At 39.4% G+C, this 13492-nt stretch overlaps 1 protein-coding gene across 1 annotated transcript in view; it reads right to left on the minus strand.

The window, feature by feature from the left end:
* NLRP11 (NLR family pyrin domain containing 11) overlaps positions 1-13492 on the minus strand; it is a 45341-nt gene that overhangs the window by 16024 nt on the left and 15825 nt on the right. The window contains exons 2-5 of the mRNA XM_063089924.1: positions 9797-11363; positions 8819-8980; positions 5135-5302; positions 1504-1674 (exon numbers count right to left, since the gene is read on the minus strand). Of these exons, the coding sequence (XP_062945994.1) occupies positions 1504-1674; positions 5135-5302; positions 8819-8980; positions 9797-11363 (2068 nt within the window). The remainder of the gene's footprint in view (positions 1-1503; positions 1675-5134; positions 5303-8818; positions 8981-9796; positions 11364-13492) is intronic.

The raw sequence follows: 13492 nt of genomic DNA on the forward strand, positions 1-13492 counted from the left end.
AAAATTCTGCTCTTTATTGGTTAATATTTTTTTGTTTCTTGTTTAGTTTGGTGACTGGCTGTAGAGGGATCCAACCCTGGACCTTGGTGTTTTCAGTTCCATGCTGAGCTAAGGGAGGAATTGATAAAGGGCCATGAAAACCGATTACATTGTATAATGTTAAATATGCTAATTATCCTGATTTGAACATCACATATTGATCATCAGGTATTGATATTCAATACTGTACCCCACAGATATGTACAATCAACTATGCTCCAATAATAAATAAATAAGTATGCAAAAAACATAGAGATGAATTTTGCGGTATGTGAATTATGTCTCAAGTATGTCAAAAAATCCAGCAGGAAACAAAGAAACAAAAAGAGGTAGATATGAAATGAAGATATGCCTGTTTCAACAAATGATGGTTCATTATTGAACCAATGATCTGTCATTTCTTTCATGATACCTTCTTTTATAATACAAAAATAGTTCACGTTGACAGTCACTGGATTTCTCTGGGGCCAGATATATCCTAGAATAATTTGAGATTTTTAACACAATTATATAAAGGAATATTATGTAAGGACTAACAGAGGGGGTCACGATGTCACCCTGCAGTGAAATGCAAACATTTTTATAGAAAAATACACAAACAATAAAGAATATAAAGAGATTTGTTTCAGTTCAGATTGCCATGCTTTGGAATGTAATAAGTTCTGAAAAAATACTGCATTTTTTGGATCTTCTTTGAACTTGGAATTGCATAGAGGGGATTGTGTCCTTAAACATATTCAGTCACTTGTTTTGTTTTCTGAAGATTCGTGAAAATCATCCTTTTTTTTTTTGCTTTGGGACCTCTATGCCTTCCTTACTTTTGCCATATTTTCTTTTGCCAACTTTGGCTATGTTTGCCATGTCCCAATATTCTGAAACATTCTGCTTTTCTAGCAACCTTCCCAGAGCATAGAAATAAATTATCTTACATAATTGAAACAAAGAAGAGCTATAGAGATAGGACTAGCCCATCATCCACTATCTTGAAAGAAGAAACCGAAAAAAAAAAATCCTGTTTTAAAGTAATCTAGCACCAAATCTGCTATCCTTGGCTTTCTTCCTCATGCTCTCAATTATATCACATCCCACACAACAACTAGCCTATGTGCTTGTTGTTAAGGTAATGGTACAGGTTCTCTGCTCTTATAAAGTCAGTTTCTATGGCAGAGGTGCTGTGTTTGGAATCCCCTTAGCACTCTCTCTCTAAAGCCATAAGGTTGGTAGTGTTGTGACCCCATTCTCCAGACTGTGAAATGCAAGTTGAGAAAATCTAGATACATTTTTGCCAACGTTGTGCTGCAATCTAGCTGTCAATCTAGAATATTAACCCAGACCTGTGTAACTCCAAATATCACACTTTCAGCTGCTATCCTTTGTTGTACTTTTCTCTTCCATTGTTGGCTGACCATATGCCTAGACTCAAAGTTCAGACAAAATGTGGTGGATTTGTCTAAGCCGACTTACGCTAGTGACTCAAGAGTACAATCTGGCTGGAGCAAAGCATCGCATAGTATTTTCACCCCATCACTCTTCAGTGGATTGTTGGATAAGGTCAATTTTTTCAGCTTCTTGCTGCTGACGAGGAGCGAGGAGATTTTTTCACATGTGCTAGCTTGCAGATTACATTTTATCAAGCTGTAAGAAGAATTTATATAGATAAAATGAGGCTGACCAGTTCTTTAAGCTGCCCCTCCTTAAATAAAATCGGCCCCAAACAAGAGGAGAACTACTTAAAATGGAAAATAAATGGATTTCTCTGCTTCTATTCTTGCCCTACACCAGTTCTCAGAGTTAAAACTTGGTAAGTTTGCAGATTCAAGAAGGCATGTAAGTAGACAGTCCTTTGCCCTTCTGCATCCATCTGCACACAGCAGCCACTGTGCTGTTTCATCACTGTAAGTCAGGTATCAAGCAACTCATCTGATCAAGTGATGTGTGTGTACTATCACATTCACAAAACTGATCAAGGCCGTCAATTTACCATCACTTTCACAATGATGTCCTGCACGGTCTGGCTCTTGACTCCTTCCCTGACTTTGTCGCCTAACTTTGCACTCACTGTTCACTCTGTACAATCCTTCCTGATCTCCACCCTCCCCCTCTCCTTCGGGTCCACCAAGCTCATGCTTGCTTTTAGTGCCTCTGCTTTCACCCTCAACTCTGCTTAATGATCTTTCCCCAGATAACTGTATGGTTGGCTCTCTTGCTTCCTTCGGCTTGTTGCTCAAAGTTTACTTCTTTAATGATGTCTTTGCTAACCATCCCTCAATCAACTAACACGTATTGTGCATCATACTTCAAGCACTGTGGTAGGTTCCTGGGATACAACAGAGAACTAGAAGAAATGTGATGGAATTCTAGTGGGTGTAAATAATGCAAAAACTGAATATGTAATGTGCCTAGTAGATGATTAATTCTGTAAGAAAAAATAAATCAGAGTAAATTGTAGAGAAAGAAAAGAAGGTGTTCTACTTCTGCCTGGAGCAGTCAATAAGAGAAGTTCTAGCTAATAAGGTGGCATTTGAGCAGAAACCCAAGAGAGAAGAGGGCAAGCTCTGAATCTGTTTGAAAAGAGAATTTCTGGCAGAGGAAATGAATGTAAAGGGTCTGAATCAGGAGTTGACTTGTTGTTCCAAAGACCTGCAACAAGCACAGTGTGGCCACAGCATGATACGTGAACAGGAGATGTGTAGAAGACAGGTCTGGGGTTAGCCAGAGCCACCCGTGGTGAAATTATGTATTTTATTTTAAATAAAAGAGGAAGCCACTGAGGATTTGAAGATCAGAGGACAGAAGAGTGACGCGATCTGGCTTAAATTGAAAAGTAGATGAAAGTTACCCATCTATGCTCTCTTTTCCACGTAGCAGGTGAAGGTGGAAACAGGGAGAACAGGTAGGAAGATGCTGAAATAGTTCAGGAGAGAGATGGTGGCTTGGTCTACCATGCTTAGCAGCAAAGAGCAGAAAGTAGTCACATAGGTCTATTCTAATGATAGAACTGACTAGTTTGTCTAAACCAAGCCACTAGAAAAATCCTATATTTGAAATGCCTATTAAATATCAATAGGGATATGTTTAGTTCATTGAATATGAGTCTGAAGCCAGGAGAAATATATGTTTGTAAATATTCATCTGAATTGTATGGGGAGAAAGCAGAACAGTGATTAACAGAGGCCGAGGAAGAGAGAGAGGAAAACAGGGACGGATTGGCCAATGAGTACAAAATTACAATTAGATAGGAGGGATACATTCTGATGTTCTATTGAACAGTAGGGTGACTATAGTTAACAATTAAGATTTGTATGTTACATAGTAGCTAGAAGAAAGGCTTACGAATGTTCTCATCACAAAGAAATGATAAATGCATACACTCACTACCCTGACCTGATCATTATACAACATATGTATGTATCAAAACATTAAATTATACCCCATAAACATGTATGATTACAATGTGTCAATTAAAATAAATAAATTTTTTAAATACAGCAGGAATGAGGAGGGTGCCACGGACCTCAACCACGTCCCCCCTTCCTCCCTCTCCCACCCTATTTCCTTCCCCTTCTGTTCTCCCGCTCCCTGCCAGCTGCTCTGCAACAACATCTTAGAATGTAAAAAAAATAAATAAATTTTAATAAGTAAATAAGCTTTGAAAATAAAATATAGGTGTGGAAAAACAAAAATAACAATAACCATCTGAGAGTCTTTGGCATGTAGAGGCTACTCACCCCCATGGATGAGAACTCAGAATGAGTGTACAGAGATGTCAAGAACCACTGTGGAGCATCCCAAATATCAGAGCTCAGGAAGGCTAGAAACAAGGAAAGGAGACTGAGAAGAGGCAACTGAGGTTTGGGGCCAAGTAAAGAATATGTTTCAAAATGGAAGATTTGAGGGACTAGATGTAGGGGAGGGGCTGACTACAAAGTGGCAGCAGAGTTGGGGTTTTGCCAGGAAAATGTGAGGGGTAGAAAGTATATTGAGATGATGTAAGTCAATGACCATGAAGAACATGGAAGGCAAACTGTGTCAGAAGGGAAGCGAGAGAAGAGGGAAGTGAAAGACGAGGGGAAGTTGGTAGTCAAATGACTAAAGGTTCAGCAGGACTAAGGAGTAGGTGAATTTGCTTACAAGACAAAGTGGCTTGGAAAGATGGGAAGTGCTGTTGGAACATGAGGTGCTTGAAATTGAGACCATAAATAAAACTGGAGGTAAGGTGCAGAGCTGCATTGTCCAATACTAGCAAACATAGCTACTGAGCACTTAAAGTGTGGCTAGCATGATGGAGGCACTGAATTCCTGATGACGTGGGGGGGGGAGAGTGGGGAAGAGGAACGGGTAAAGGGTCATGAAAATCAACTACAATGTATATTGAGAAGTTAAAATAAAAAATAAAAATAATATTACATTTAAATTTAAAGTTGATTCTCAATTCAGTTATTGAAAAACTTAAGTATGTGTAGAACACCTTGGGTATGTGAGTTGATTTTTTTCAATGTAAATTCTATGAAATCAAAATAGAGGTTTCTGATTTCTGATTTCTGGTGAAAGTTTACTATCAGAATGGTGATGTTCTGTGAGTATAAAGTACACACTGGATTTTGAAGTCTTCATACAAAAAAAGGAACATAAAATTCCATTGATTTTTTATATTAATTACAAAAGATATAATTTAGTATGTTGGGTTAAGATATATTACTGAAATTAATTTCACATGCTTTCTTTTACTTTCTTAATATGGCTACTGGAAACTATAAGACTAACTTTGTGACTTGCATAATATTTCCATTGGACAGTGTTTCTTTAGGGTTTGGCCACGGTGGTCTGTGCCTGAGAATGCGCAGAGGCACTAGGTCGTTAGAGAAATCTTGGTCAAGAGAGTGAGAAGCCAAGTGACAGAAAAGATCATTGATGTAGAAATTGAAATCAACCAAAATGATGGAAATAATGTTGGTGAGGGAGAAATAAACCATACACTAAATTGCGCGGCAACAAGAAGAGGTAGGAGGTCGTATTATCTACAGAGCACCTCGACACACTAATACCCAGCCAATTCCCTCAGGCACACTGAACATTCATCCAAGCAATGACTCACTTCAGGTGCTGTATGCTGCTCATCGGATTGCTCAAGACCTCATGCAGAAGTGAAAACATCTTTACGGTAATGAACGTAGAACTCAGGCTCAGGAATGTCAGATTCTGGCTATGAACAATAGCCTTGAAAACATCTTCAAATTCAGAAAGAGGTGAGAGATAAGACAATCTGCAGAAGACAAAATAGTAGGAAGGTTTCAGTAAAGGTCACACACAAGACATAGACATCTTCTCTGCAATTTTTCCTGCCTGCCCTACTTCATTCTAGAATAGATCCTGAATGTTTATTATTTTCTCACACACTGCTCTCAATCTTAGGTCAAAAGACTTCTGTTAATTCCAACATCAGGCTGTTGACTTTGAAATAATATTCTGGATTTTATCATGCATTGACCTTCCTATGTACCCATAGGAAGGGACATTAAGAAAACACACACTCACACGCAAAATTAAACCATGCTTCTCTACCATGAGAGAAAAATCCGTAATATGTCGATGACCAATATATCCTCAGGATCTAGCACACATTAGTAACGTACAACTTCATTTTTTAAAAGAAGTATTTCCAGAGTGCATCACCACCACCAGCAGCACTACCACCACTTTCCCTAGCCAAGAACAGAATTGTTCATGATTCCTTTGAAAGTTGAAGCAAAACGTCAGGGCAACAGCTTTGGTCATTATCTCTGTAAGGGCCATAGTGAGGTAAGAGTTAGGAACCCACAACTCAAAATTAAACAAGAGAGATGTGAAAGAGGCTATGGAAACTGGCCAACTCCCAGAGGAATGATTTAGGATCGAGGATTCTGAGACAAACTCAAATGTAGAACACACATGGAAAGGCTTTTGAACTTAGTTCCCAGCCTATGTGGTGAATTGGTGGGAGGCTGAATGTGTCTTGCATGTTATGGTCTATGACAGTCCTTTACCCAGTGATGCTTTTGAGCCCCATTTCCACCAAATAACTTCCCTCCCACTTCTTTGCTCCCTGTTGCAACAAAACTACTCAAAATTTTTCAATTTTCATCTTACCATTGTCTTACCTAACTAGGCTCTCCCCTCACTACCCTTCCATAACTGTTCTTGGTCACCAGTGATCTCGACCTTGCTAATTTCAATGGTCTATCTCAGTCTTTCCTCTCTTTGACTAATAACCACTATCTGATACCGTTGATATCTCCTTTGTTCACAAACTTATTTCACTTGGATTTAAGGACACTACACTCTTTTACTTTTTCTCCTACCTTAATGACCACTCCTCAAATTCCTTTCCTGGTTCTTGCTGTTCTCCCCAACCACCTAATGTTGGAGAATTCTGGGAATCAGTCCTTGAATTGATTTTCTTCCTGAGCAACATTTCTATCCTTGGTGAACCCTTCAGGCCTTGGTTTCAAATATTATATATTTACATAGTACACACACATACGTACTAACACCATCTAACTTTTATCTTCATTTCAGGAACATTCCACACTGTTATTTGGATGTCTAAAGACATCTCAACTTTATGTCAAACAACTTCAAACTGACCTCTTCCAAACTCTTGCTCCATTCATATGTTTGTTTGTTGTTTTTTTTTTCCCATCTCAGTGGCAACTCTACCCTGGCAGATTTTCAAACAAAAGATCTTGGGGACACTCAGCTGTTCTCTTTCTTATACTCTACATACAATCATTCAAGTAATCATCCCTTGCCCAGGATGTATGTTGGAATTATTCAGCATATGCCAAGGAGCTCGTACCTCACCAACCTCTTGTTCACTCTCTCATCAGCTGCACCATTGATTCTCACCTTGAAGACTCTAACAAGCCTTCTTTGATTTCCCTAATTTTATCTTGGCTTCCTGGTCTGCTATTCTTAACACAGTATCCAGAATGTGTCTCTTAAAGTGTGAGATGTCATATTATAACACCTCTGTTCATATTCCCTCAAAACTCACTTCACTCCAGAAAATCCAGTTCTGACACTGGTTTATAACGCCTGTGATCTTGTCATACATACTTATGAGCTATTTCCCTAACACCATTCCTCCCTCACACTGGTCTAAGCACATGGGTTTCTAAACTTCTCTGAACACACCAAGCCTTTGATCCAGGGATCTGCTCTCTCAGAAATGGTCTATGACCAGCTGTCCATTTGGTTCATTCCTTTACCTCATTTAAGGCTTTGTTCAAATCTCACCTTCTCTGCGGAGCTTATTACTACAACCTGCACCCTCCACCACTACCACCATTCAAGTTCTCATGCTCCTTTGCTTGCTATTTTTTTCCCTCATAGGACTATTACCCTAAAATATTCTTTTATTTTTTACTGAAACATAATTGATTGTATATACCTGTGTGCAATCTGTGATCCTCAAATCAGGATAATTAGTGTATTCAATATTATACAATGTAATCATTTTTGTATGCTTTTAAATGTATGTGTTTATTGTTTGCCTATTTTCTGTCTCACTGGATAGACAGCAAGTACATTTGTCCCCCTTCTCCCCCCACTGGTATATCCCATGTACCTAGACTAGCACCTGAAACAAAGTAGGCATTCTTCTTGAATAAAAATAAAGCTAACCATTATGCTGCCAGAATCCTGAAAATATCATATGTTACTACATTGGGCTGTGCTGAATAATCTAGTAGCATTTCCTAGAGAGCTACTATAAACTCAGACGAATATTAGTTTTTCCTGATGATTTTGTTTTGGCAAGTGCAGCTAATTTTTTCACATGATTGTAATGCACTTCTTGAAAAAAAGAAAGACTGATAGACTTCTACCCTGACCCATTTGTTTTCTTCCTTAGGATAACTCCAGGTTTTACTATTTCTTATTGTTTCCGGGAATAGAGACTACTCTCTCAGTTCCCCCTTGCAGTTGTCATCATGTCAACTACATGATGACAAGATGAACAGGTCAATAAGATGGAAGCAGAAGTGATATAAGGAAGTGTTACAGAAAGGTTCCATCAAGAAAGCTCCTGAAGCTCAGAGGTATACCTTTTCTTCTCCTTCTGCTTCTGCTTCTCTTGCTTCCTGCCTTGAAGGCAGTCATATGACTGGGGCTTCGATAGTCATTGTGGTTCAAGATCACCTTGATCATAGACGCACTACCAATGGCTGAGAAAAGGTACAGAAAGGGCCTAGGCCCTGATAAATCTAACCTAAAAGTATATCTGCCACAGGCTTCCTACCTCCAGACTTTTCTTGTGAATAAAAAATTAAGCCTTTTGTGCTTAAGCCACTTTGGGGGTGGGGGTCTGCTAGACATGGTTGGACATAATTCGAAGTGATAGTCCTTTTTTTCACCTGGTCAACTTGTGATTCATCAGCATCTGAATCAGTTATCGTTTATTTTCTGAAAACATTATGAGGGACTTCAGAGTTCTCCTACCCCTATTCCTTGCACCTCTCACTGCTTTAGGTATATTTGCCTGCCTTAGTTTCTATTCCCAGCATTACTTTTATCACATGGGATGGTCATTTATTTACATATATATAAATGCATATGTATTTAATAATATATACATATTTAATGTATAAATTTATTACACAAATGTATACATTATTTATTACATCCATATACTGTATGTGTGTGCATATATATACAGTCTTCCCTCAGAGAAGAAAAGGGAGATTACTATTATTCCTTGGGGAACTTCTAAAACTAAAATAGGAATTGATATAATACCTACTTGAGTGTTTGAAGTTGACAGCTTGGATGTTTCAGAGATTTACACAGAATCCTTTCTGAAGTATCATCAAGGTCACTGTTACAAATTTCCAGCTCCCGGAGGTTCTTGTGAGTGTGGAGTAGAGAGCAGATATCTCTCCAGTAGACAAGGTTCCTTATTTGACTGCATAGAGGAAAAAATGTAATTCTCCAGGGGAATCAACTCCAGCAATTTGAAAGTTAAATATATAAACACATATAATATATAAAAAGTATCTAATAGCAGATAATTTTTTTAAAAGTATCTTTTGAGAGCCCCTGTTACCTGACTCAGACTTAATACCAGGCAGAAAGAAAGTATATCAACTATGAAAAACAACATCTAGACCCACAAAGGTAGTTGGTGATTCTGTAGTCAGGCAGGTGTCTGTAGTCAGGTGATCGAGTACAGCCTCTTTGGACGTGAAAATGTTAAATATTAAGAAACATCAATTTTGATGATAAATGTTGCATGTTACATGTTATTGTGACTACCCCTAACTAATAATATAAGGATTATTTCAGTTAATCCACACAACGGATCTGAAGAAATAAGGTTAAACCATTGGTTCTCAATTAGGGGCAAAATTTTAACCCCAGGGGACATTTGGCAATGTCTGAAGACATTTTTCATTGTCACAACTGAAGAGGATGGGTGCTATTGGCATGTAGCGGGTACAGGGCAGAGTACTGCTAAACCCCTTACAATGCACAAGACAGCCCACCACCACAAAGAGGTATCTAGCCTAAAATGTCAGCAATGCTGAGATTTAACCTGGAATCCCTGAATTTAAACTGACGCATTGGGATTTTTAAATCACTGGTCCAATGAGAGACTAGATAGAAAATCAAGTTCTGCATGGACTTCAGTTTCAGTCTTGTGACGATGATCAAGAACTAGAATTATAATCAGGTCTTAGGAATACATTAAAGAAAGGACGTTTTAAAAAAAATGACTCACCTAGAAGTTAGCTGCACATTAGGCCTTTTGTTTTCAAATACGTGTTGAACACTCAACTTAAGTTTCTCTAGAGGCTGGCACTGTTTCAGACAGTATGAAGAAACCCTCAGATCTTGGTCTTCCTCTATACAAATGGTAGCCTCTGAGAAAAAGCCCATTATCTCTTTCACGAATTCTTCTTCCTGATTCTCAAAGAGACAGTAAAACAAAGGCATGTGGTGTTCCATTGCTTTTGGATTATTACCCAAATTTTCCATTTGCTGTAGAAAGTACTGCCTGAGTGGTCCTATCAAGAGCTGACAGCCAAAGGATGTCTCAAGAATTTTTCTCCTCTTCTCATTAAGCAGACCAAAAATGAAAGTGACTATTGGACTGAAATTAATGTATATTTCTCTTTTGTCTTTAACCTTTCTACCAGCTGAGGGGATCTGGCAGTTGATTAGTATCATCATATATGCAATGGCTGCACAGAACTCCTGGGTATTCAAGTGTATAAACTTGTGATGGTCCTTATGGCTGCTGCTTGGCAAGAGAATATTCAGGGCTTGCAACAAAGAGACATCAACCTTGGTAAACCCAACACTTCTGAGGTCTTCATCGCTAAAACTCAGGGTGTTTTGAAACAGTCCTTCTATAGCCAGCAAACACAGACGTTCTAGTAGAACTAGGTGATGCTGTTTAGCAGTAACTCCAGCATCAGATGTCAATGCATTGGCAAGAAAATGGGCATATACGTCAGTGCGTGTTTGGCAGGAGAGTTTGACGTCATCCCTCTTGTCCATCTGTTGATTCAGGACAGTACAAGTGATCCAGCATAAGGCAGGGACTCGGCACAGATCCACAAGCACTTCATTTTCATGTACAAGTTTGAGGGCTGTCATAGCCCTCTGGCTGTCTTTAAAGAATATGGTAAAATATTCCTGCCTCTTTTCCTTAGAGAGCTCTATGGTTATGTAGTAATCTGTCATCTGCATTAACGTATTCACAACAGCCTCACAATTGGGCCTCGATGAGATGAGGAACCAGGAATCTTGAGCCATTTTTCTCTTCAGCAAACTGACTAGGAGAACTGATATGGGTACCTGCTCTCTGCTGTCACTACACAAAGCAGATTCATTCATATTTAACTTCAAATTTATGTTGTCCCAGTCCTCAAAGATAAATAGGAGCTTCTGGGAACTGGACAGGATATCTGCGATAGGAGCCTTGCCATCAGGCCAGTCCTTGGAGATCAGCTCAACCAAGCTACTATTGGTCATCTGGTTTATTTCACGAGAAGTGAGGCAAACAATGTACGAGATCACATCCTTCCACATTTTGCCCTTTGCCCACTCTAACACTGCCATTTTTATGGCCACAGTTTTTCCAGCTGCTTCATCCCCCACCAGCAACACATTAAGGTTCTTTGATGAATGAGTGCTCTTAGGATTATATGCAAGTTGAAGTACATAGAAAATGTCTGCTGAAACTTTACGGTAGAATTCACCATGAACATCTCCAAAAGGGCATTCTTCCCATTGGAGTAGAAAGTTTCTGCTTATAAGAACTCTGTGCATCTCTTTGCTACCTAAGCCATGAGTCCAGGGCAAAAGAAATGCAGAACACAGGAAAAAAGTCAAAATGTAAAAATTGTTTCATCCAGTATTTCTACTTGCTGCCATTCATCACAAAGATATAGATGCAAAGACATTTACTATCACATTGCTTTGAAAGAAAAAGACTGAATAAACCTATTCGTCCACATAACAGAATCTGCAGATATTTTTTACCATTGCTTATTCATCCTTCGAGAGCTTCCTTGTCATTTATCTCGCCATCGAGAAGGACTTTTTTTTTTCCTTTTGTGGTTTCACAGCACTTTATGTAGCCGTAAGTTATAACACTTCATTTTGCATCAGATTTTTCCTTTGAGGAAATGATTCCTAAGTTGAGAAACAGTTTCCTCACATTTATTTAGCTAAAAGCAGATAACTGTTACATTTTTGGCTATTAACCATAAATTACTCATTTATCTTTCCTCATATTTTCTTGCTTATGCATATCATTACTTAAATCCTGACCACTTAATGAGTTATTTAAGACAAATTATATATGGACTAACATTTAAGTTATTATGGAGTTATCTCTCCTGAGAGTATATAAGGTTATAGTCCCACTGTAAAACAGTAAAACAAGAAAATGCCACATTAAAACAAACAAGCAAAAAAACAAGTATAAAGCTTTCATGGAACTATGGATGAAATAATGAGTCCAAATAAGTGAACTCTCAGAGGGGGTGAATTCTCCTTTATGAGAAGATACCTGAAGATGTTGTTATACCTGGGGCAAGGGAAAACAGGAAAGAGAGTCATTGCTGAAGAACGTTGATGGGATAAGTAAAAACAGCTCACCATTAACAGCTGTACCAGGGCTGGGATGGCAGCAGACTGGAACAGAACAGACCCAGCTCACCCCCGTGGAGATGAGCCAGATGAATTAATGGGGTGATCCCGCTCTCAACTGAAAAAATGTCTGTCCGGTCCTGATCTAGCATATCTGAGCAGCCTAAACAGCTAGGAAAAGGACAAGTGCTTTCAGGGAAAAACATTACTTTCTCTACTGTTTTTATGTATAATGTCTGGCTTGCAATAAAAAAAATGAGATTTGTCCAATGTAAGGTTTGCAAATATTTTCTCCCAATCCATGGGTTGTCTCTTTACTGTTTTCTTTGCTGTGCAGAAGGTTTTTAGTTTAATCCACACACACACAAAAATAAGAATGCGAGGTGATGAATCTGTTAATTAGCTTGATTTAATTATTCCACAGGCCTGATTGTCAGAGAGCAGGAAGCTTGCCCAGGGACCTCAGCAGCCATGCACATCCCCTGCTGCTACCGCAGACTCCACTGCCATGTGGGTGGTTCATCACAGCCACTGCCACATTCACTTCTACCACAAGGGAGCTTGCCACCATAGCAGCAGCCACCATTGCCATGCAGGCGGCCTACTGACCACTTGACTGCACTGACACAAGGAGAGTCACCAGTGGAGCCCAGCGAAAGATTTGAGCAGGCACAGACCTGTGACCCAATGGCCCGACCCACAGGGGGAATTATGCTGCCACATGCAACAGCACACCTAGGGGTGGGAGGTACATGTAGAATCAGGATAAGGAAATAGAGTAAGGAAGGAAATTCCTGATCACTACCAACTCATCCAGGTGAAGCAGAGACCCAGGGGAAGCCTCTGCCTGTAGGAAGAGGAAAGAGAAACCATGCCTAGGGTCACCCATTCAAACTAAGGAGCTCCAGTACACCACAGTGCATCCATCAGGGTTGCAGAACACTAGCAGGGGTGCCTATTAGCCTACCCAGGGTCACCCACCCCAGCCAAAGAGTAACAGGGCACCCAGGCACTTCTCCCAAGAACTTGAGAGCTTGCCCATGTCCCCAACAAACCAACACAATGTCACTAACTTCAGCAAGGAATCACTAAGTGCCCCAGTGCCTAAGCCATGGAGGCACTCACACACACAACTACAACAATGAATATGGCCAAAGTACCCACACAGAGATTACTGCATCTACCTGGAACAAATACTAAAACGCCATACTCAATGGTTGAATTAGTCCGTTTCTGTTGCTTAAAACAAAATACTTGGAACTGGGTACATTGTAAGAAAATGAAATTTATTGATTACAGTTTCAGAGGCCAGGAA

This window comes from Cynocephalus volans, chromosome 3 (genome assembly GCF_027409185.1).
Source record: "Cynocephalus volans isolate mCynVol1 chromosome 3, mCynVol1.pri, whole genome shotgun sequence".
In the NCBI taxonomy this organism is placed as follows: domain Eukaryota; kingdom Metazoa; phylum Chordata; class Mammalia; order Dermoptera; family Cynocephalidae; genus Cynocephalus; species Cynocephalus volans.